Genomic DNA, 25473 nt, shown 5'->3' with positions numbered 1-25473 from the left:
ACGATGTCCAGGTGGCTTACTTTGGAGTTGATTGCAAAAGAGCTGGGGGTCTCGAAGGTAGAGAAATTAGAACATTTCTGAGTATTCTCCCTAACATGTGCCAAACCAGGTTTGGTCCCTTTGTTCGTTTTGTCTTTGGCAGGATTGACGAGTGAAGCACGCCTCTGGCTCCAGGGTGTCTGGCGGGGGCAGGAAGCGAGGCAGGTGCCCGAAACTCCCTGGGTCTCTTAGGAGACCCAACTGCACTCTGTGGTGATTGGCTGACTGTCAAGGACAGCCACTCTGCTGGGTGAGTGACAGCTAGGCTGGAATGAATGGGAGAGAACTGAATAAAAGGCGAGTCCTTTGGCTTGGAAGGCAGAGTTGACCACTGGATAAAGCAATCCGAAGAACAACTTGGAAGAGGACACCTGCTGCAACTCTTGGACCGTTGGTTTGCCCAGTGAAGCCCTGCTGCTGTCCTGAAGCTCTGAATTTGTCTCGACTAGAGAAGCCCTGCAAGAACTACTTCTCCACTTGACTTGCTAGGACCAATCAACTTCAAAGTAAGTCACCTGGACATCCTCTTGGAGCTGGTTGAAATTCCACTGCAGTTGCTGTTGGAACCGAATAGTTAGGGAGAGAAACACCAGATTGTGTGCGTTGCTTTTAAGCTGGCCAAGAGCTTCAGGAGGATCCTCCAGACTCCCAGGAAGCAGGACCGACCAAGTCTGAGCCACCTCAACAGAGTGCTGGACCCCAGACGCAAGGAAAATCCATCTCGACAACCAGGAACCGCAGTGTTGCTATTTCCGGTAGATGCGAGGAGCTCAAACACTGAAGTGCCACTTGTTTGAAGATTGCCGGTTGCGGTCGGTGGCCGTCCCATTGCAGTTCACGAGTCCCAAGACCTCCTCCCTCTTGTCCCCACGACTGAGGCCCAGGAACTACAGGATCGGCAGAGCTGCAGATGAACTGAATTTGTCCGCTGCACTTTTTCTTCAACCTAAAAAGGTACTGTACAGTCTAAGCGAACTTACCTCTTGTTGTGTAACTGCACTTATTCTCTTTGGTGAGACCTGTTGCGATTGCTCTGTAGAGTTTCTTATAGCTTCTTTACTCCACAAGTCTAAACAGCTTGTGGCCCTGCTTTGAATTCTTCCTTTCTACAATGACTTCTAAAACATTGTGCAAGACTTACTTACTCGCAAGAAGTGCTTCAGCTCACCTAGACTTTTGCGCAATTTACTTTGGCCTAGCCTGGCTCCCTGAATGACTCTTCTTCCCTCGGACATTGTGCATTGCCCTCCTTCCAGGAAGGGGTTAACTAACTTTGCATTGGGGGTTACCAAAGTACTTACCTGCTATTTGTGTAATCTCTTGTTCTGTTCTCATAACCATTTTCTTTGACAAACTCTTAAGTGTGCATCCAAATGCAAACAGTGATGTATTATGTCCACAGTGTCCTAGTTACTAAAGTCACCCGAAGTTGTAGGAAGTGTGTGCCATCCCAAAAGGGTACTTACTGATTTAGAAATATTAAGAGTGTGGATTTTGAAGTGTATAAGTGTTACTATTATATCGAAGAAAGGGTAAAATAAAAAAGTTACATGATAAGCTAGACAAAGGGGATACTAAGTAACCCCTCCAGCTCCCTATTATAATATAGTGTGTGCTGGTCTACAAAGATACAAATGTAAGTAGTACATTTCACTTCACTGCTCTTGGAAACAGTAGTTTATCCAAGAGAAGACATTTAAACCTTTGGGAAATCTGAAAGACTTCCCCGTGCCACTGCACTGAAGGTGCTGTCTGAATGCAAAGATGGTGACAATGTAAAGACAATGCCTATGGAGTTTGTCAGATTCCATACTTAACAAAGAAACAAGAGTTCAAATCACATTAAAATTATATGAGAGAGAGAGAGAGAAAGGGTCTCACTCTCCAGGTAAATAATTAAAAGTCCTTAAAGCCAGCAAAGTTGCTGGGGGTCTCCAAGGTAGAGAGGAATTAGCACATTTCTGAGAATTCTCCCCAACACCCAGTCTGTGAAAACTTAGAGTACAATGTCCTTGTGTAGTTGCCACTCGTGCTCTACGGGTAGTGGGAAGTCTCTGCCGAGTACTTCCACCAGAAGATTGAGTTCCCCTGGAACATGTTGTGACAGAAGGAACATCTTGTGTTTGAGAGCCCACATTTCCATATGTTCTGTGACAGTTTGGACAGCCCTACAGAGTGAGTGCCCCCTTGTTGAAGTAATACATAGCCGCAGTACTGTCTGTGAGGACTAGAACGGTCTTCCCCTTAAGGTGAGTTTGGAAAGGCTTCAGGGCCTTAAACACTGCCAACAGTTCCAACAAGTTTATGTGGTTGGATGCTACTACTGGGGACCACACGCTGTGCGCCATCTGATGAAGAATGTGAGGCCCCCCCCCACCCAGTCAGAGATGTGTGGTGAGAGTGGCTTCTACTTTGGGGATGGTGAAGGTCTTCCCTTGCAGGTGGTTTTCCCCTGACTACCACTGCAGAGACTGAATGAGGGCTACTGAGACAAACACTAGATCGTGCCACTCTCCGCTGGCCCGGCACCACTGGCTCGAGAGCCACTCTTGCATGGGGCGCATGCGCAGACGTTGGTGAGGAACTAGGTAGGCCAGGAGGCTTCAGGAGGCCAGGATCCCTAAGAGTCGCATGGCTTCGCGTACGATCACCTTGTGACTGGCTACATAGTGAGGGATCTGAAACAGCAGGTTTTGTACCATCTCGTTGGCAGGAATTACCAGGTTACTCAACGTAGTGACCACCTTACTCCTAGTCCATAGTCCCCTTTCCTCCATACTTATGGGACATCTCTCCGTCCTGTGGGACGGGATCGGAGCACTTTGTAAAAAGAATCAACATTTTTTTCAAAAATGTGCCCCTCTTTCCTGAGCTGGGCCCGGCACGCGGCCATAACCTCGCCCACCTTGGCTCCGCCCCGCGCATCGCCCATCAGTCCTTTTCTATGGCAGGGTCCAAGACCCATTAGCAATAACAGAGGAACCTTATTAGAGGGGACGGCGAGCGGGCGTATGGAGGAAAGGGGACTATTGACTAGGAGTAAGGTGGTCACTACAGTGAGTAACCTGGTAATACTCCTACGTCCCGTCCCCTTTCCTCCATACTTATGGGAGATTCCCAAGCACTCCTTGCAGGAACCATGGGTGGTTGGAAATACCCCTTACTGAAACAGGTTCTTCAGCACAGCCTGGCCGAACCGAGCGTCGGCCCTAGAGCTCATATTGAGGCAGTAATGCTTACAGAAAGCAGATGGGGAGGCCCAGGTAGCCACTCTAGCAATGGACTCCCAGGGAACATACTTCTGAAAAGCAACCGCAGCTGCCTTGCCTCGCACCTGATGCGCATGAATACCCTTAGGTGGTTTCATCTTTTGGACGGTGAAAGATTCCGTGATACAGGCAGCAATCCATCTGGAAATGGATGCCTTAGACACCGGCCTGCCCTGGGGTTTACCGAAGGTCACAAACAGTTGGGAAGAGCTCCGAAGCTCGGCAGTCCTGTCCAGGTAGAACTTAAGAGTTCTTCTGAGCATCCAGGCAGTGTAGAACCCTTTCCGCCTCCGAGGCAGGGTTCGGAAAAAAGACCGGAAGGGAAATCGACTGATTCAGATGGAATTCGGTCACTACCTTTGGTAGGAAAGCTGGGTTCGTCGTTTGTGAAAAACCAAGAAAGGATGCTCCACCGACACTGCCTGGAGCTCACTCACTCTCCTCGCTGACGTAACGGCGACCAGAAAGGACACTTTCCAGGACACGTACTTGAGGTCAACCGTAGCCATTGGCTCGAAAGGTTTATGGCACAGCGCCGTCAGGACTATGTTTAAGTCCCAGGGTGGGTGCAGAGTACGAACCGGAGGGAAGATGCGTGTCAAACCAGCAAAATGTCTCTTCATCACCGGGTTAGTTAACGAATAAGAACAACAGTCTGTAGAGAGGTAGGCTAAAATCGCCGCGAGTTAAGTCCTGCAGGACAAGACATGAACCCCCGACTCTGCTAGGGAGGAGACAAAGGACATCACTGTGTCAATCGTCGCCACCCTCAGGTCCAATTCCTTCTTCAAACACCAATGACAGGACCCGAGCCATTTACTCTTGTATTGGGATCTGGTCGAGGGTTTCCTGGCTGCCTGGATAATGTGTATGTTATCCGCAGACAAACCCAAAGGCTCTAGCGCCGTGAACTCAGGCACAATGCCGCCAAGTTGAGCGATTGTGGGGAAGGGTGCCACATCTGCTGTTCCCCTTGGTGAAGAAGATCGGGAGTTACTCGTAACCTGATCGGCGGACACGCCGACAGGTGTTGAAGTTCTGAGAACAAAAACCTGGCCAGCCACCTCGGAGCTATCAGTAGAAGAGAACAGTTGACAGAACTTTTCAACTTGCAAATTGCTCGATGAACCAAAGGAAGAGGCGGGAAGGCGTAAGCTCTCATGTTGTGCCATGGGATCTAGAGTGCGTCCCCCAGAGAGGAGGCTCCCAGCCCCCCGCTGGAGGCGTACTGAGGAAGCTTCTTGTTCATCGCTGTTGCGAAGAGGTCCACCTCCGGTGTGCCCCAACGCGTGAAAATCCATGACAGGATCTCCGGCTCCAACTCCCAATCGTAGCTGACCACCGTCCGCCGGCTGAGGGCATCCGCGGTGACATTCAGCCAGCCCGGGATGTGCACTGCAAGCAGCCAGACCCCATGAAGCAAGGCCCACTCCCAAATCTGAATGGCCAGATCCATGAGAGGGGGAGACTTCGTTCCCCCTTGCTTATTTATGTAGTACATTGACACCACGTAGCAGGGCCCCGTGCCCAAATTGCATTTTGCGATCCCAAACTGCATTGATAGCAGGGCCCCTGTGCCCAAATTGCACTGTGTGATCCCAAACTGCATTGTTAGGTCTCTCTCCCACTATACAGGCATCTCAAACTTGATTAGCCTCTCACCCACTTCACAGGTATCTCAAATCTAGCTCACTCCCACATTTAGCAACTCCCGAGCGAGGCGGAAACCACCAGCGAATTACGGTGGTGGGTCACTGACTAGGGCCTCTCGCATCACAAGGCGAAAATCCAAGCTACACCCGTCCAAGCCACCCTACAACCAGCTGATACCCTACCCAACACACAGCCTGCTCACCTCTATGAACCGTGCTCAAGGGGACGGACAGTAAAAGAGAGCCACCGATAACACCCAATTTAATAACCCTTACCACCCCCCTTCCCCTCCTAGCACAGCGACTGAACGAGTCGACGACTCCAGCCGGAATACCACCCATAGACGGAGCCAACTAGTAGCGGACATCCCTCACCAGCCACTACACCACAAGGCAACTGGTCCAAAGCAGGACCAACTAGACGTAACCATAACAAAGACTAAACAACTCTCAATCCTACAATGCCGCGCAAACGACCAATTCCGAGAAAAAGACGAAGAGACGAAAGAACAAACGCGCCAGAACAGCAACCTAGAACAACCATAGACTGGAACCCCACAGGCAGGAACACAAACCGAAGGAACTCAGAGAAGAGAAAAATCCCTCTACCTAACTCCGTACCTCGCAGACAACTGGCCACCACGGCAATCCACCCCAACATTAGAAGCAGCAACTTCAATCAACCAAAAACAAGCAAGTAGAAGGATGACCAAAACAAACATACAGACGATCGTCCCAATAACCCCCTACATCACCAAAGCAAGAAGAACTTCCAATCAACCACAGCCCCCGGAAGACGAACCCGACGAAAACACAAAAAACCCAAGACAAAACCTAGAAGAACTCTTCGAAGACGCTGACACCCCAAACCCTGCAGCCCAACAAGTGACCGACCAAGAAGGAAACCTCAACACCGAGCGGAAGACGACCTCGACAAAACCCAAACCAAACACCACCTCCAAACTTCACTGCAATCTAATAAACGCAAGATCCATGTCAAAACACTCAGATCTTCGACCTACTCTACTACAACGGCATTGACATCCTGTTCATCACAAAAACATGGTGGACGACAACTACAAAATCACACTCCAAAGCTGCCTTCCAACAGACTTCAAATGCCTACAAATAAACAGAAAAAAACAAAAAAGGAGGCGGCATCGCTTTAGCATTCAAAGAAAACCTGAAAATAGAAACTGACGAACCACTCAACATCCTCAACTGCGAAACCATGGTAATTCACCTAACAGCGAGCCCACACATTCATCACATTCATCATGGTATACAGACCACCAACATATGATGCAACATTCGTCGATAACTTCATAGAAGCCATCACCAACTTAGCCATCAACCACGAACACCTAATCATCCTGGGCGACTTCAACATCTGGTTCGAAGACAGCCACGCCAACTCCCAAAACTCACTAATTGAACAACTCAGCACCATGAAACTACGACAACTAGTCAAAGGAGCAACGCACTCGGCAGGTCACACCCTAGACGCAATTTTCGCCAAAGAAAAACTCATCACCACGGCACATCCGCTACAAATACTATGGAGCGACCATCTCATCATCCCATTCGTGATCACTCTGCCTACCCAAGCCTACATCCGACACCCGAAACTCACAACCACCACCAAAAGAAACTGGAAACAGGTCAAAAAAAGCAACCTAATAGAACTGGAATTAACGAAACCCTCAACTACCGAACTGGAGCTAGCTGACCTAGACGGCAAAACTGAAATACTGCACAAATGGATCGCAGATACGATAGACAAGATAGCCCCGGAAAAACCGTTCACCCCGGCACAAAAAAGAGCAATGGCAAAATGGTTCACCCCACTATTAAACGGCATGAAAAAGGAAAACAGAAATATGGAATTGGAATGGAGGAAAGAATACAACCCAGGGAAAAAAACACTATACCAGAAACAAATCCGTGCATACAAGAATGAAATTCAAAAGGCAAAGAAAAGACATTACGATGACAGAATCAACAATGCCACCAAAACACAAAAAGAAATGTTTAGCATCATTGAAGAAATGAGAAACCCACCAGGCTGTGATAACACCCCAACCCCCTCAGGAAAACTATGCAACGACCTGGCAGATCACTTAAAAAGAAAATCAACATCCGTCAAACCATACAAAAGCGACCGACCAACCACAACATACAACCCAACGAACCCAACTCGGAACCACAACACAAACTCCGAAGCTTTCCTGAAATATCAGCAGAGGCATTCTCAATGCTGGTTAAACGAAGCAAGAAAGCAGGATCACCCATGGACCCATGTCCCCCAGACATCTACAAATCAGTCCTTGCGCAAGGATCGCCAGCAGAAAACGACAGAAACCTTCTAAATCCATCACTATCAACAGGGACTGTACCGAAGATCTTCAAATCAGCATACATCAAGCCACTCTTAAAAAAACACAAGTGGCGACGTAGATGACCTTTCCAACTACAGGCCGATCTCTAACATCCCCCACCCAGCGAAACTTCTAGAAACCTACGTATATAAACTAACCCTAGAACACGTAGAAAAATACCACCTGCTGGACCAATCTCAAATCGGTTTCAGACCAGCGAGAGGAACGGAAACAGCACTATTATCCATCTGGGACGACCTCAAAACTAACGCAGACTCAAACACTAGTTCAGCCCTTATTCTGCTCGACCTCTCCGCAGCCTTTGACACCGTTAGCCACGACAACCTGACCAAGACTAGAAAACATAGGCATAACAGACAGCACTACACTGGACCAAATCATTCCTAACAGACAGAATAGAAACCGTATGGATAAAACCTTTCAAATCCACTCCAGGAGTTAATGACTGTGGAGTACCACAAGGATCATCACTATCTCCACTATATTTCAACATCTACCAGACCCCGGTCATCAGAATCTTCAAAAAATACAACGCATATGTTACAACTACGCAGGTGACACTCAGATCATCTACAAAATCAAAGACACCGATGCCGACCATTCAACCCTTACCGACTGTCTAAAAGAAGTCTTCGACTGGATGGATGACAACAACCTGAAAATCAACTCAGGAAAGACAGAAATCATGCTCGTATCCGAAGACCAAGAGAACGAAACCATCCCATGGCCTACGGAAATGGGAAACGCACCAACACCATCGATGGTAGTAAAAAATCTGGGAGTCCTAATGGACAACAACCTAACCCTGGAGCCAGAGATAAATGCAACAGTGAAGAAATGCTTTTTCATCCTCCGGACGGCAAGATGAATTCTACCTTTCCTCTCCTTCGCGCACAAAACACTCACTATCGTCGCCCTAATCATGTCTAAAATAGACTATGCAAACAGCCTCTACCTTGGAATACCTGAATACCTCCTGAAGAAACTGCAACGGATCCAAAATGCAGCAGCAAGATTACTCAAATTATCCAGAAGAGATCGCATCACTCCTGCCCTAAAAACTCTACACTGGCTCCCAGTTAAACATCGCATCACCTTCAAAACAATGTGCATAACGCACAGGGCAATCAGCGGACAAGGAGCAGAATTCCTACAAAAGAAAATAACAGTCTACAAAACAACGAGACCCCTCCGATCGAGCAACGAAATCCACCTGGAACTCAAGCCATACCTCAAGAAAAAAACTTGGAGGCCCCTCCTACCACTAGGGCATTTAAACCTAAATCCAAGTTTACGCCACAGTTCATGCCAGAAAACTTAGTGGACACTTTCTATAAAACAGTTAAAGGATTTAAATGATTACAATGATGCTCAAATTTCAAACAGATCCAAATTGAAATACCAATTTGATAAAGATGGAAAGACAAGCATTATACCGACTCAAAAAAGCTCAATCTGGTCATTAAAGGTGCCGACAAAGGAGGGAAAATAGTGGTCATGAACAGAGAAGATTATGTGGAGATGGCAATGACACATTTGAATACACCTAATTGTTACACCAAACTGAACTCAAATCCTAGATTGGAGATACTTACGGAAATACAAGATGCAATCAAAACGTGGCACAGACAAGGATTAGTCACAGATGACGAAAAGTTCTTTTTGGAAATAAAACAACCAACACTACCAACAATATATTTTTTACCGAAAATACACAAAGAATACATCAGAATTCCAGAAGGAAGACCCATCCTTAGTGGAATAGGTTGGGTAACCATGAACATGGCACAATATATCGACAACATTCTAAGACCGTTGGCTACTAAAACCAAATCTTACCTGAGAGATACAACCGAAACGATTAATAAATTAGCAGGGATTGAATGGCAACAAGGCTATCGTTTGGCAACTTGGGACGTACGGTCCTTATATACATCAATTAGACATGACACCGCCATAGAAACCATAGACTATACATTTTCAAAGGAAACTGCATCTAATTATCAAGCAGTAAATATGTTGAAAGAAATGCTCCTACTGACACTACAGAATAACATTCATCTTCAATGGCCAATTTTTCAAACAAACACAAGGAGTGGCAATGGGCATTAAATATGCACCTGCCCTTGCCAACTTGGCGATGTACGAAGATAAACATATCTACACGGACAAAGAATATGAAGTAAATGTTATACTTTGGACACGGTACATAGATGATGTACTTATTATCTGGAAAGGGCAGGAGGGATCACTGGAAGATTTCAGAAAAAGAGCGAATGAGAACACTATGGGGATAGAATTTACAGGAACTGACAGTACTAAGGAAATCAACTTTTTAGACCTGAACATTTATGTAGAAGACGACCATCTGAAAACCAAAACTTTCAGGAAAAATACTGAAGCAAACTCCACCTTATTCTCCACCAGTTGTCATGCTAACTCTGTGATAAAAAATATACCTAAGGGAGAATTTATTAGGGCGAGGAGGAATTGTTCTGAACAGAAGAATTTTGAAGAAGAGTGTAAATTACTCACAAGGAGATTCCAATCAAGAGGATACAGGAACAACACCATAGCTCAAGCCAAAGAAAAGGCTTTCAAAATTGATAGAGCAAGTACCTTAAAGGCAACAAAAACTACTCAAGATGATAGACAAGAGATAAGTTTTATCACAAACTACTGTGCAAATAATAAAATATTGAGAAAGATCTTAAGGAAGAATTGGCATCTTCTGCAACTTGATGAAAATGTTCGGAAATACATCAATGACACACCTACGTTGACGTATAGACGGGCCAAAACTATCAAAAACATTTTAAGCCCTTCACTCCTTCCAGAAGAGAAAGAAACCTCATTGACGTGGCTTCCGCCACCAACAACAGGATTTCGAAAATGTGGAACATGTACAATGTGCAAACATACTCAAAACAACACAGTGATTTTCAAAGACAAATATGGTATATCACATAAGATTGTTGATCAAATTAATTGCAGAAGTAAGTTTGTGGTTTACGCTATTATTTGTCAATGTGAAAAGATCTACATAGGGAGCACTATTAGGGAACTCAGGATAAGAATAAGGGAACACATCTCAAGTATTGGTAGCCAGGATACCAACTTACCCTTAGCTCAACATTGGCAACAAAAACATCAATTAATTGATAAGAAACATTTAAAATTAATTGGACTCAAAAGAGTGACTATGGGACCAAGAGGAGGAAATCTTGAAATAAGATTGAGGCAAGAGGAAGCACAATTAATTTGTAAATTTCGTTCAGTAGAAAGAGGCTTGAATTCAGAACATGAGATGTCCTCATTTCTCTAAATATGGAAAATAATGGTTAACCAAGCTTAACATAATGTGATCAAAAAAAGTTGTATCTAGTACCTGTTTATGTATACCTAACAATCTATATTTTTTCCTTCAGGATAACACCATTTGGACAGGGCCGATTTAGCATAAAGAATATTTTGTACACCAGGTTCTGAAACTTCAATTAACAACGAGAGGGCAATGCTGGAATGGCATGTTAAGAAATTGGGACAACTCTGTCTAAAAACCTAGCTTTCCGGAATTAGTTTGCCATTTACAATGTTACACTTATGTAACTCTTCACTGTACACAACAAACTTTAAATAAGCCTACCGATGTTAAAGGACAGAAATTAACGTAATATGAAGCGTAACAATTAAGGAGAACGTGGTCTCCATAAGTTAAAATTGAAATCTTCCCAAAATATGGCCGCGAGTTTAAAAACAGAAAAGGGACTGTCATGGATTCCATTGAAACAGTGCTTCGATCGAAGCTTAGTTGTGTATTTTTTATCTAATAGACAAATTGACCTTAATGATAAATCTAAATAAGTGTTTGACAAGGGACTATCAGAAAATGTAATATATTGGTAAATTATCGAGCAATATTTTTTCGGTTTAAATTCTGTTTTGCATTAGCAAATTAAAAATTGACATACATAAAAGAAATATTTTAGCTTGATCTAAAACATCAAATGACTTTTTGATCGTATTGTGTAAGAATTAGGACGAAACCAGTAAACACAGTAGTAGGACTAAGCCGTAAAGTAACTTAGCCCACAACAATAATAGTACCTAGATGCTGAAAGCACGGGGACTCTTAGAAATGGAACACGCTCGTTGGGAGCAGGTAAGCGTGCTGAAGGAGCTCTAACATGGGGGTCTTGTTTATACGGTCCAACTACACGTGGTGAACACGTGGTGATACCTTTTGGACATAGTTATAATCGTGAGATATGCTAAGAGGCAATGCGAAGATTAACAAAGCTCAACACGGATAATGGCACGGATATTCACGTTCTCTACTTATAAACTAACGGAAGGGATAGTTCCATATATTACCTGCAGTGATTTGACAAATCGCGGGGTAGATAAACTTACTAATGAGTCTTATGATGTTTATATTTTAGGGATTTAACCCATGACTATTGAAGTTAAGCATTCAACTTATGAATTTTGAAAGAAACAAAGTAGGTAAGAAACAAAAGTGAGCAATACATTAATGATGTGCATATAAAACAATCACAAAGCTATCTTTTACTAATCAATATCTAACAAAAAAATTTCTTTTTCTCTCATTGTGTTTTGTCATATTTTTCTGTTTTTTTGAAAAAAACTTTTTTCTCATTCCTAACAATCCCACCCTACCCCCTCCCTCAAAATGGCCATTCATCAATGATGTTTATTTTTGATTGGGTGCATTTTTGAATTTTAAAAAAAAATGTTATTCTTGTTATGTATTGTGTGACTAGCCCTGATTTGAAAAAGACATAGAATGTCGAAACACGTGTAATCATATAGGGCATTTTTCTAAGAACTAATGGAGAAATAAAAGATCAATAACTTGACTTGGAGTATAAGAAACATTGATTGATCTTTTCTTATAACGTTTACGATAAGGGCGCATGATATTAGTATAAGTAACACAACTCCCCTCCTACCACTTAGCCACAAAACCCTGGAACATCCCAAAGGAAATAAGAAACACTGAAGATCACCTAAAATTCAGGAAATCACTAAAAACCTGGCTCTACAAGACTGCAGACTAAACCAGAAAAAGGAAACTGGTAAAAAAGGATAACTAAACCGGAAAGACACGGACATCCCTGACCGGGTAGAGTAAAGCCCACGGCAGCTGGACAGGTGACATCGGATAGACAGGAACACAGGCGGCACGCACAGAGACTGAGTCAACTAGCCCAGACAATCCCACCAACACTCTCGCCCGCCCCGTAACTTAACTACCGCCAGGTACCACGTTGGTGTGGAATTATCGAGACATTGGCAATCTACCCACTACCGGAGAGGTTGTCATTAGCAGATGCACTGGCCACTAGAGTCTAAATGGAGGATAAGGGGAGCCATGAGAGAGCATCTTAAACGCTGGGTCTAGGAGTATGGAACCTGTATGCCAGTCAGACCCAGATCAGGACAGAGCTGCAACAGGGGAGACTACGCAAGCCGAGCGCTTCAATTCAGGATAGAGACGCAAACTAACCAACACTACTAACTATTTCCCTTTCTGCATACACCTCTCAAATTCCAAACCAAACACAACCAAAACCTACAGCACAACAAACTGCACAAACTTCACTACATTGCAACAACAAAACAAAAACACAGCCTTGTACAACAGTACACAACGACTACTGGCCGCAAACACCCCAGGCCCAGCCAACGGACCCACCGGGCTGAGGCGCCAACAGCACATCACTGCTCTCTTGCACTTTTCCTGCATCCTCCCACTAACTCAACCTCCCCTCCTCTTTCAGAGCCGCCAGAGCGCCAAGGGATCACTACGGTGGTGATAGTGCGCGGTACAAATGTCCTTTAACATTAACATTAACCACATTGTCCGTTCTTATGCAGACCACCTTGTTGACAATGAGAGGTCTTAATGCCTTGAGCGCCAGAAAAGTCGCCAGAAGCTCCAATTGATTTATGTGCAGGAGCTTGCCCTGAGGTGACTAGAGGTCCGAGACCTGAAGAAAATCTAACGTCGCACCCCACCCGAAAAGGGAGGAGTCCGTCGTGATCGTCACCATGGGGCTTGGGTCCTGGAACCCGACACCCACTGACAGGTTGCTGAGAGAAGACCACCAGTCCAGGTCCACTCATGAAATCCGGAATCATTATCCGTTTGGAATCCGGGTCCACAGCCTGACGCCAGGAACTCCTAAGAGCCATCTGGGTCCACCTCATTTCGAGACGAGCAAGAGGAAGAGCACGAGGCCATGAGGCCCAGAAGCCTCTGGAACCACCAGGACGACATGCTCTACGACTGCATAAATATCTGACAAGTGGCCAACAGATCCGCCATTCTGTCCCCGGTCAGATACACACGGCAGTCTATCGTGTTCCAACGAAAACCCAGGAAAGTCAGGTCCTGTGAGACCGTCATGGAGGATTTCCGCCAGTTCACCGACAGCCCAAGATGGAACAGGAGCTGAAGGAGAGACTGGAGGTTGCCCGCTGCTGCCAACGGGCAAGGGCTGCGTAGGAGCCAGTCGTCCAAATAGGGCTACACATGGATGCCCTGGAGACGAAGATGGGCCGCGATCACCAACATCTTCGTGAAGACACGCGGCGCCGAACTGAGGCCAAAAGGAAGCACCCAAAACTGGAAGTGCTCCTCTCCCAGAGAGAAACAGAGATATCTCCTTTGCGGGTTCCAAATCAGGATATGCATGTACGCATCCTGAAGATCCACCACGCTGAACCAATCGCCCGCCTGCAAAGAGGAGCGAATTTGGCCGGGCGTGATCATCTTGAATTTCTCTTGGGGTAGGGAAAGGTCTAGGATGGTGCGCAGGCCAGCCTGGGTGGGTTTGGGCACCGTAAACAGCCGGGATTAGAAGCCCTCCCCTCGCTCCCCAAGGGGAACGGGTTCCACAGCTCTGTGGAGCAGAAGTTTCTGAACCTCAGCCTTGAGGGAGGGTGAGCCAGACAGCTGAAAAGGAGGGTTGAGGGGTGGGGTAGGGGGTAAAGGTAAGCGGAAGCCCGCTCGAGCGACTGACAAGACCCATCTGTCTTCTGTGATGGTTTGCCAGGCCTCCCAATGAGACGCAATGCGTCCTCCCACCGGGGTCTCGTGCGAGCATGGAAAACCCTCATTTGGCAGGTTTATCGGTGGTGGTGCCACCTGAACCTGATGAGGAGGCTGAGGAGCGGGAGAAATACCGCGTACGCTGTTTTCTACGGCGGTTATTCCCCGCAGGAGTATCCACTCTGCGATTATTGCGGTCGAGGAAGCCCCTAAAACCAGAGGAAGGTCGACCTTGCAACAACGGCCTTTGAGTCTTGAAGGGAAGTTTAACCAGAACAGATAAAGATTTAGCCGTCTGAGTGCTGTCTTTGGTTTTGGTGAGCTCTACATCAGTAGAAGAGTGAAAAAGCTCCTTATCATCAAATGGAAGGTCCAGGACCTTGTCTTGCACCTCCTTCGAGAACTTAGTGGCATGCAGCCATGCTTGCCGTGAAGTATCAACCCCTAACATCAGACCCCGAGCCGAGGAGTCTATGTGACGAGCCGCAGCTTCCAGGAGATCCTGGGCCAAGACCCAGGCATCGGAAAGGCCTCCTCTGAAATCCTCCAGCTTCTCGACCGGCATATGCTCCTCAAACTCTGACAGACCTCTCCACATCCGCATGCTAGCTCCCGCCAAAATCAATTCTGCATTGGCCTGCCTGAGCTGCAAGGCCGAATTGGCAAAGATTTTCCTCCCTAGGGAGTCCAGGAGCTTGTCCTCCTTCCCCAAGACCTGAGTCGCCGTCGCGGAAGAGGAAGCTGCAGCTCTGGATTGCAACGTGGCCGCAGCCACCACTGTGGAGGAGAGGGGCGGACAAGACAAGGCCACTTCTTCCGAGGAATGGAGCCTTTACCTCGCGTCAATCTTTATTGACAAAAAGTCCCGAGTGTGGCTTTTCCCAAACTCTTCGGACCTCGGCCAGAACGTCCTTCTGCAAGAACAGGCTGGTTCGCTCCAAAGGAGACAAGGTGAACGCCCCAGAAAGCACGCCCTCCTGCGGACCAGGTGCCTCGGGCACCGGAACATCCAAGAAGCTCATGTCCAGTACCCGGTCATGGAAAGCTCTGGTAGAGCGGGGCAGGTCCTCGTTGTCCTGATCGCCTTGAGCGTCATCTGACAGGCCCGGCTCCTGCTGAGCCGAGTCAGGCACTGCCTTGTCCACTGGGGACAATGGCGGCACAAGCGGAAGTGCAGGGGGAGGCACCACGGGCAAGGGAGGCGCCGGCGGAACCACTGACGGGACGGTTGGAGCCAGAGGCGCGGGTGGACATATCTCTTTGAAAAGCCCCTTGAAATATTCCCTCATGGGGTCGGTGCGCAAAAGCGCTTGAAACTTACCGAAAAAGGCATCCTCAGGAGATTGTTTCGGAACCTGAGGAGGCCTCTCATGAGGTGGACACACCCAGGGACGCAACGGGGACGGGTGCCACAACGGCCCCTCCGCCGATGTATCCACATAAATCAAGGGAGCCGCCCCCGCGGGCAACAAAACATTGTGCGGAAGAGGCATCCGGGCTTTCCAATCAAAAACTGGCCGCTAAGGATGCGCACAAGGGACCTTAGGTTCTCCCTAAGGACCGAACCCTACACCAGGGGCCGATGGCGTAGTTGTAGGGGTAGTACCTAAAATGGCCGCCGTGGTCGTGGCGGGAATGGGCGCCATTTTGTCCTCCTCTGAGGGGAACTGCGGCACGTGAGGAAGTGAGGCAGGGGTCCCCGTAGATGGATCAGGGGTCTTAATTTTAGCCTTAACGTAAGGAACCTCGGCAGAGCCGGTACTATGAGGCCTGGAATGTTTCTGCGACATACCAACCGCCAACTGAGCCTTCGAAGGAAGAGCCTCGGCACTGCCGGTAAAAGAAGAAACCTTTGCCCCCTCAACAGATCTGGTATCACAAGAGCGGGAACGGTGCGCTGTCACCGACGGGGCCTTGCCCGGACCCTCAGAACTGTTGGTAGCCTTAGCCTCTGTTTGAGGAACCTCGGACCTAGGCCCGGTAGAAGCCTTATCGGTACGGGCCTCGAACAAGCGTCCGGTAACCTCAAGCCCAGCCAAGACCTCGGGGCGTACCCCGGTTTTGTTTTTGAGGGAAGCCGAAAGAACAGCCTCAGAGAAAGCTCCGGTACCCCACGACTCAGTAGAACTGGGTCTACACAAAGCCCCCACAGGAGGGGCCTCGGAGTGTACTCCGGTAAACACAGGCCCCTTACGGAGACCCTCAGAGAAAACTCTGGTAGAATTATTAGGCCCGACAGGCACCTCAGGGCGAACCCCGGTAACAGAGCGATCGATGCCCCTCCCGGTTCGAGAGGAACCTGGGAAGGTATCCCCCGGCTGGGGTGCTCTGAAAATCAAAGAACTTACCGAGCGTTTTTTCTTCTCGTCGATGAACACCTGAAAATGCGAAGGAGAAGTCCAACCGAACACCACCTCCCACCGCTCCAACCGACGTTGAAGAGTCCGGACCGAAAGGGAGTCACAGTAAAAAACAGGAGTCCCAACAGTGTTCCGGACCCAAACACTCTAAACAAAGAGAATGGGGACCCGCCCTCGCGAAGCGACGGTGACACGATGAACAGTCTGGAAAATCTAGTTTAAAAGACAGACTAGTAAACGAACGCTAGCGAGAGCCAGAGAGGGAAAAACGGAAGAAAAACTTCAAGGATGCAAGTGCGTCCGGCCCCGATCGTACCGAGAAAAGGACTGATGGGCGATGCGGAGCCAAGGTGGGCGGGTTACGGCCGCGTGCCGGGCCCTGCACAGGAAAGAGGGGGACACATTTTTGAAAAAAATGTGGATGCTTTTTACAAAGTGCTCCGGTCCCGTCCCACAGGACGGAGAGATGTGCCATAAGTATGGAGGAAAGGGGATGGGACGTAGGAGTAAGACGGGGCCGTCTTTGGTCCGAATTAGAGTCCCCAAAAACAGTTTTACTTGGCTGGGGTCTAGGCTGGACTTTTTCTCGTTGATCGAGTACCCTAGGATGAAGAGGAGATCGACCGTCTTCTGGTTATTTGCTAGGCATGTTCCGTACGAATCCCCTGTTATTAGCCAGTCGTCGAGGTAAGGTTAGACTGGGATGGACTGCCTGCGCAGGTAAACAGCTACTACCACCAGTACCTTCGTGAACACCCGTGGATCTGAGGCAATGGCGAAAGAAAGAACCTTGAACTGATAGTGGGTGTCCTCCATCATGAACCTTAGGTACTTTCTGTGCACTGGCAACATTGAAATATGAAATGTGGCCATGTAATACCCCTGCAGCAACAGCGGGATTACCTCCTGCAGTGTTGTCATCTGAATGTTTGCAGTTTGACATACTTGTTCGCTGGGAGCAAGTCTAATACAGGGAGCATGGTGAGATCCTTTTTGGGTACAAGGAAGTATACTGAATAAATACCCTAGTTTACCTGGTGAATGGGGACTTCTACGGCACCCTTTTCCAGAAGGATTTGTAACTCTTGCAGCATGATTTGCAGGTGTGCTGGTGATAGGTGTCTGCTCTTTGGTGGGTGGTATCGAGGTGGCTGGTGGAACTCAATGCAGTAACCATGGGTGACGTCTAACACCCACTGGTTTGATATAATACCCTTCCATGCGTGAATGAATGATCAGTGTACCCCGACCGGTATAGGAGGGGACCTGAACTGGCGAGTCAATTTGCGGTGGAGGCCAGGGAGCCTCTTGGAGTAGAGTTCCTGCCTCTACCCTTGCCTTTACGTTGACCTCTCTGCTGATATTGGCTGTTTCCAGATGAGCCTTGGCCGGATGACCATGTGGTACTTCCAGCGCTGTATTTACTATGGGGAGACCTGGAGAAAGATTGACCACAAAAGGAACAGAAAGAATTTGAGCCTCCTCGTTGGTGTAAGGGCTAGTTCGTGATTTGGCCGAGTGACTTCAGCGTCTCATGCTCTCTTAGCAGTCTCCAGGGCGTCATCGACAGCCTTGCCAAATAAGTTGGATTCTTCGACAGGTTTATCAGAGAGGCCCGAGTCTCTAGTTTGAAGCTAGAGTTCTTCAGCCAGGCGTGTCTCTTAAGAAGAGTCCCCTGGGCTACAGCACGTCCAGCAGTCTCAGCAGCGTGTTCAATATATCATGCATCACCTGCCTGCCCTCAGTCACGACTGCCAGCAGGTGCGATTGTGTGGTCTCTGGAACTCCTGAAGGCATTCCTGGAGCAGGCCCCATTGGACGTCACTCTAACTAGCGAGGAGAGTCGTATTGTTAGCAATTCTGGTAGAGTAAGCCACAGAAGTAGTAATAACGCTTCCCCACAGCATATTTATTTATGCAATCTTTTTCCAGGGGAGCATCCATTGTGGATAGTGAAACCCCGTGCACTCTTTCTAGTGGTTCTAACAACCAGGGAGTCTGGTGTGGCATGACCTTGTATATACATAGGGTCAGATGGAGCGGGCGGAACAATTTCTCAACCCGAGGGTTGACTGCCCTTGTGAGGGAGGGCGACTAAGAAAGAGCTAGGCTTTTCTTTATTGAACTGAGTAGTGGAATAGCTTGACTAGTGGGAGGCTTCTCCTTGAGAATATTTTCAACAAGGTCGCCATCAGGGGCTGTCTCCTGTGTAGCGATCTCAAAATGATCTGCGGCTCTTATCAGATGGCATTAAAAAGCATTTGATCATCCACAAGCGATGACTGTCTTTGTTGAGGTGAAGGTCGGTCTAGACAAATCAAGTCCGGGTCAGGGTTGTGTGGGTGAAAGCAAAGGCCCCTGATCTGCTGACTGATCCTGCTCCCAGTCCTGGTCAGCTGTGTCCTGATCAAAAAGGATTGTCCTCATAAGTATCCTCCTGTCCGGAGTAATCAAAGACCTCCTCTTGGTGGACTTGTCTAAGAATGGAAAGCTATTGCAATTGTGCAATGGGGCAGATGTCTTCCTCCCTAGGTCTCTTGGGTGTAATAAATTAGCGAAATCTATAAATTGGGCCATCTTGTCCATATAATTCTCAAATCTCTGCATGGCCCACAGGGGAGATGCAGATGGGTGGAAAAGAGTGTTCAGACGGGGGAGATTTTCCTGACAAAGCCTTTGAGAGAGGCTGGGGGGCTTCTGAATATTCTGCTTGGCGAGATGGGGCGCCCCTGTGTTCTCCTGCTGCCGAAATAGCTGCAAGACTCTTGTGCATCTTCGGCAGCTGAATACTAGGTTTCGACAATCCTTGCAGCACCATTGACAACTGCGCCCAAGCCGTAGGTGCTTGTGTGCCCTTGGACGGTGTGTTGGAACCTGTTTTTTTTGGGGGGTATGGGGGACACCCTTATGTGAGGAAAGCCTAGTAGCATGCCGAGAAGACGGTTGCGTGGAGGGTGCCGAACCGCGAGGTTCGGTAGACACTGAAGTTTGACAGGCCTGTTGGTGTTACGCGCTTCTTCAACATGTACGTCGAGGAGGCCCTTAGGGATTGTGGGTTTGGGCTCAAGTAGTTTGAGAGCCCTTGTCGCCAGGGTGTGAACTCCCCATAAGCCAGTGGCCTGTCTGGGCTGGGCATCTGGGAACCGGCAGTAAGTCCACAAAGCAGTCTTTGAAAAGAAGTAGTCAGGAGACTAGACGACCATAGGTCGTGGGACAAAGCAACAATATTGAGCAAAATAAACTCTTGTGGTGTGGCGCAGGTGGGCAGAGTCAAGGGAGCCGCCTAATTTAAGGTGGTTAGACAGTCTTCTCTGGTGAAAAAGATTCTCTTCCCGTCCCTAGCGAGGGAAGCCCAAACAGTATCGAGGAAAGGGGACCAGACGCAAGAGTAAGACAGGGGATATATTCTAGCCCCCCAGCACTACACACAAGTGTGGGGGTGCTGGAGCACTAAAATTAATGTAAATGGTACGGGAATCCCACTTTACTTCTTGGGAACAGTGGTTCACCCAAAAAATAATAAACATAAAAAAGGGAAGCCCAAAAGGGCAACCCAGCCTAAGCCCAAACGTTATAGGTGTTATGCAAAGTTTGAATGCAGTACCCTCTGGGAACACTACAAGCCACTATGACTACAGGTGTAGGCAACCCAACCATTGGTAAAAGCTTGTACTACACAGTATTGATAGCGTGTTGAGCTCCCAGGCTTATCTCAAGAGGGGAAATGTGAGCAGTAGTGGAGTTACACAAAGGGCCTCATTACGACCCTGGCGGTAAGGGGTTTACGCCAGCGTTAGCTGCGCCGACCCCTTACCGCCAATTACGAGGTCCCTTAGCGCCATGGCGCTTTTAACACCTGCTTTTAGCAGGTGTTAAAATCCATGGCGCTAAGGGACCATGGAGTTAATTACGCCACCGTAATTTATGTGGCGTAATTAACGCCTTCCCCACTCCCATTATGCCCTATGGGGCAAAAATGGGAATGGGGAAGGGTAAATGGGGATTGGGGACTTACCGCCCCGCCGACCTCGGAATGGGGCGGTAAGTCCGCCAACCACCATGGCGTAAACGTAGTTTACGCCATGGTGGTAAAGTCACGGCCCAGGCGGTAACTTACCGCCTGGGTCGTAATGAGGCCCAAAGATTCACAATTACAGGTATTCAAATAAACTTACTCAAGGTTTCGTGCATAAACAATGTATTTATCAGTCAGTTATAAAGCCTTCTGCAGAAGGGAGCAATAAACTAGTAAAATATATTTCAATACTGTACACAGTTTCTGAATCAGACAAGGCCCCTTTTGGGATGGCCCACAGACAACCTACACCCACAGGTGACTTCAGTAACAAGGGTGCTGGGGACATTAATACCTTACTGTTGGTATTCAGAATACTCTTAATAAGTTGGTAAAAGGCAAAGGGTATTAGAACACAAGAAATTACAAATATTCTTAAGCAGAGCAAATACTTTCAGATAGCAATAGAAGAGTCATTCAATTCAATAGGCAAAGACAAAGTTAATAGGCAAAAGTCCTTTTATAGGATGCAGCCCTTTAGGTAAATCAATGGAAAAGTCTTTGCACAAGTACTTAGGAGTCTTTGATAAAAAGAAGAATCAAATGTAGGGCCACAAGCTGATTATACTTGTGAGTTGCAGAAGTTACAAATACTTCCACAGTAAGAGATAAGTTCTTAGATTTGTTGTACAGTACCTTAGTAAAGAAGAAAAGAAGCAGCTGAAGACTTCTGTTCCTGTGTAGCTCTGCAGATCTCACTGTTCCTGGGTCTCAGTCGTGGGGACACGAGCGAGGACGTCTGGGGACTCATGCATTGTCACTGTCAAAATGGGCAACCGGCAAACTTTACTTTGTGGGTGTTTCGCGTTTCAGCTCCATGCACTACAGCAAATAGCAGTAAGCGCGGTTCCTGGCTGTCCAGGTGGACTGTCCTCACTTCTGGGGTCCCGAACGCTGCTGAGGGGGCCCAGGCTTGGTCAGTCCTGCTTCGTGGGAGCCCAACGCACACAATCGTGTTTCCCTCTCCCTGGCTATACCGTTCCTCCAGAAACTCTGAGGAAATTCAACCAGCTCCGAGATGGGTGTCTAGGTGGCTTACTTTGGAGTCGATTGGTCCCACTAACTCAAAGGGAGAGGTCATCCTTGCAGGGCTTCTCTGTCGATGTGAACTTGGCGATTCAGACCTGCAGCAGGGCTTCGCTGAGCAAACTAACGGTCCACGAGTTGCAGCAGCCGTCCTCTTAAAGCTGCTCTTCGGTTCCTTCGTCTAGTGGTCAACTCTGCCTTCCAAGCCAAAAGACTCGCCTTTTATTCAGTTCGTCCCATTCATTCCAGCCTAGCTGCCACTCACCCAGCAGGGTGGCTGTCCTTGCCAGAAAGGCAGCCAGCCAATCACCACAGAGTGCATTTGGGTCTCCTAGGAGACCAAGCACGGAGTTTCGGCCACCTCCCTCACTTCCTGTCTACCCCAGACAATCAGCCAGAAGCGGGTTTCACTCCGAAACCCCGCCAAAGGCAAAAGTAAGAGACCAAACCTAGATTGGCGCGCAGAAAAACTCTAGAAGGACCTTCCCACCAAGACCTGGCGAAGAAAAAGACCGGGCACAATTTTAGCAAAGATGGCTGTACGCCATTTTGAAAAAGATAGCTCCTGCGGTTTCTTTACCGGAGCTGTGAACGTTTGTGGTAAATGCAAACCAAGGTAGCTCAAAACGAAGCCACTGCCACCAGCCAGTCAATTGAGAGAAAGGGTTACAATATGCTACACAAGAAGTTAGACAAAGGGGATACTAAGTAACCCCTTCAGCACTCTATTGGAAGATTGTGTGTGCTGGGTCTAGAAAGTTACAATGCCAAGTAAAGTCAATTTCACTTTATTGCTCTAGGAAACAGTAGTTGATCCCAGAGAAGGTATTTAAATCTTGGGAAATCTGGAAGATTTCCATGTGGCACTGCACTAAAGGTGCTTTGTGACAATTTAAAAAGATGCCTATGGAGTTGGTTAGACTCCACAGCCAAAGGAAACGAACACAGAAAACACGTTGATTTGAAAAGTTCAAAATCCCAAAGTTTAGCAAAAGAGCTGGAGGGCTCTAAGGTGGGAGGTATTGGCACATTTTTGAGAATTCTCTTTAACAATAGGGATCTATAACTCCAATCACACACTATGACGAGGCATAAAAAGAGTAAAAGACAAGGTGAGGGGGGAAAAAAAGATTCCCATTCACCTAGGAATAAGGGAAAAATAATCACAAAGACCAAAATGTTCTGGGGTTGACAGGTCAGGAAGATTATTCACATTTATGAAAATCTAACCCAACAACTGCCACCAGCCATAAGAGTTAGCTTGCTACAGTAACAAAAATGTTACTAGGCCAGTGAAAAAGGAGATACTGTGCATCTCCAGAGCACTTCACATAAGGAGGGGTGTGCTGGCCTCACGTAGAAAACGTAAAGGGTATGAAAATCCCTCTTTACCCATGGGAACAGCTGTTCACCCAAGGTACATCAAGAAATAAATGCCCCATGGTCAACCCAGCAACACTGCACCTGAGATGTGTGCTGCCATAGGAAAATGCATTCAGCCTAACAGTTATAGGGAATTATAAATCCAAACACTATAGAGAGACATAAAAAGGGCACTGATAAAGAGTAAAAGTGTGAGAGGTGGAAAAAATGATTACCACTCACCCTGGAACAAGGAAAAATAATCACCAAGTCCAACAAAAAGTTATGGGGATGACATGCGAGGAAGATATCACAAATTAAAATCTGACCTAACAAGTACCTATTTGACAGAGCTTTTAACCTGAATAATAGTAAAGTTAAAAGATTACATTGATTTCCTAGTTCCCACGAATAACGGGGGGTGAGGGGAGGGGCCCAGGCATATTCTTCTCACACAACACTTGGATAGGTTACTCCAAAAGGACAGGTACAAGATGGTGACACTGGTGAAGGTCTACATATCAAACTTCTTGCAAACTATTTTGATAAAGTTGTCTTGTTAACAAAAACGTAGAGATCATTAGAGGCCATAACATTGGCTTGGCAAATATTTCACTTGCCTAGTAGCAAAACACTGAATATAAGAAGGGAGTGAACTTACACTATTGAAAGCAAGCTTGATATTTCCAGCATCTAGTGTGGTAGCACGTTTTGTTGAACTTATAACAGTAACAAAATCTTCAAATGTAGTATTTATTTCCACAAGGAATGTTTTATCCTGGAAGACATGCAGGTGGAAAAAAGTAGTTAATATTTTGAAAACCTGGAGTTCCTAAAGAGCAACAAAGTGAAATAAAGACACTCTTACCCTTAAAATATCTTTTATAATTTTTTTTTCATCATGGTATCGTGCTTTTAAATCTTCAACATAAAATTTAAAGAGATCAAGAGCTGTTGAACCTACAAAGAAAATTAAAAATTTATATGCAAAAGGTACATTCCGAAGCAACTGAGTAAAGTAGCAAAAAATTGTAAACATGTCAAAAGGTTGACTTGGCAATGAATAGGGAAGATGAATAGCAACACACTTGCATGCAGAAAAATTAACTACTTACTTACCTGTGGTAATTTTCTTTCTGATGGATGTTCCTCCCACGTATTTCTCATCTTAAGATATATTTGTAGCCTGCTTTGTAGTCTCAGAAAGAAAAAGAAAAATCGGCAGCAGTGGCACAGTGCGACAACACCATCGTTGTCCCTTGAACTACCATTCCCGCGTACAGGACGTGGATACTATAAATAACATGCACCACGCTCGTTGCCTCAGATTGTAGTTTTTCCTTCTGCCTGCTCAACAATATTGAGAAATTAAATAACCTGCATGGGTGTTGAAAGAAGTAAACAGAAATGTGCTTACAGTCAGAGGGATAAACTGTGCAGAACTGCTCGTCCAAAGCGAGCGTCCTGGCCCGACAGGGGGTCTTAAAGTATGGAGAGAGGATCAAGCATCAATAGACTTCTTTAAGGATAAAGTGAAGATTTGTGGGCCAACTTTACATAAAGTTGACAATTCCATTCTAGACACAGGCCGGTCACTGGTATCCTGGCTATATGTGGTTATTGTCCCGATATACAAGAAAGGAGGCAGAGCATCTCCTGCTAACTACCACCCATTCTCCCTTCTGGACAGTGTAGGGAAGTGTTAAGACAGAAGTCCAACTAAGGGCTTAGTAAAAGCATTCAACTGAGAAAATACAAGACTCCACTCTTACTAGAAGGCTGTACCACCTGAGAACATGGTAGCGTAGAAAGAGCAGCCAGGCTCATCTTTGGCTGGAGAGGGTGGCGGTAGAAAAGTACAAAGTGCTTGTATACTAGTACTAAACAAAATAAAGGATAAATACAGTTAGGCCAGGTTAAATCTTGGGGCAAGAACTGTCTCAGTGTCATAAACACATTATAAAAACACCACACTATGCTTGAAGGTACACAGACCCGAGCATACACCTTGTTTAGAAAACTAACTGTATTTCTAAGCAAGGCAGACCGTTACTTTACGATTACTTTCAGTAATACAAGGGCAGTAGACCCTAGCAGTTTTACAGTGACACTCAGTTAAGGATTACTTAGTAAACCATCCTGCAAGTATACTATTCTGAATAGTGGAACACGCATTCAAGGGACAGTAGTAACCAATAACCATATTCAGGTTA

General features: G+C 46.8%; 1 protein-coding gene across 5 annotated transcripts in view; it reads right to left on the bottom strand.

Moving 5' to 3' along the window:
• Window positions 1-25473, bottom strand: part of PRPF40A (pre-mRNA processing factor 40 homolog A) — a 1435679-nt gene that overhangs the window by 652041 nt on the left and 758165 nt on the right. For all 5 annotated transcript variants that reach the window (XM_069616434.1, XM_069616435.1, XM_069616432.1 and 2 more), the window contains exons 19-20: window positions 24129-24220; window positions 23922-24038 (exon numbers count right to left, since the gene is read on the bottom strand). In XM_069616434.1, coding sequence (XP_069472535.1) covers window positions 23922-24038; window positions 24129-24220 — 209 coding nt within the window. The remainder of the gene's footprint in view (window positions 1-23921; window positions 24039-24128; window positions 24221-25473) is intronic.

This window comes from Ambystoma mexicanum, chromosome 9 (assembly GCF_040938575.1).
Source record: "Ambystoma mexicanum isolate Mex_15411 chromosome 9, UKY_AmexF1_1, whole genome shotgun sequence".
NCBI classification, from domain to species: domain Eukaryota; kingdom Metazoa; phylum Chordata; class Amphibia; order Caudata; family Ambystomatidae; genus Ambystoma; species Ambystoma mexicanum.
Note: the sequence above shows the minus strand (reverse complement) of the source record. Positions and strands in the feature narration are given on the sequence as shown.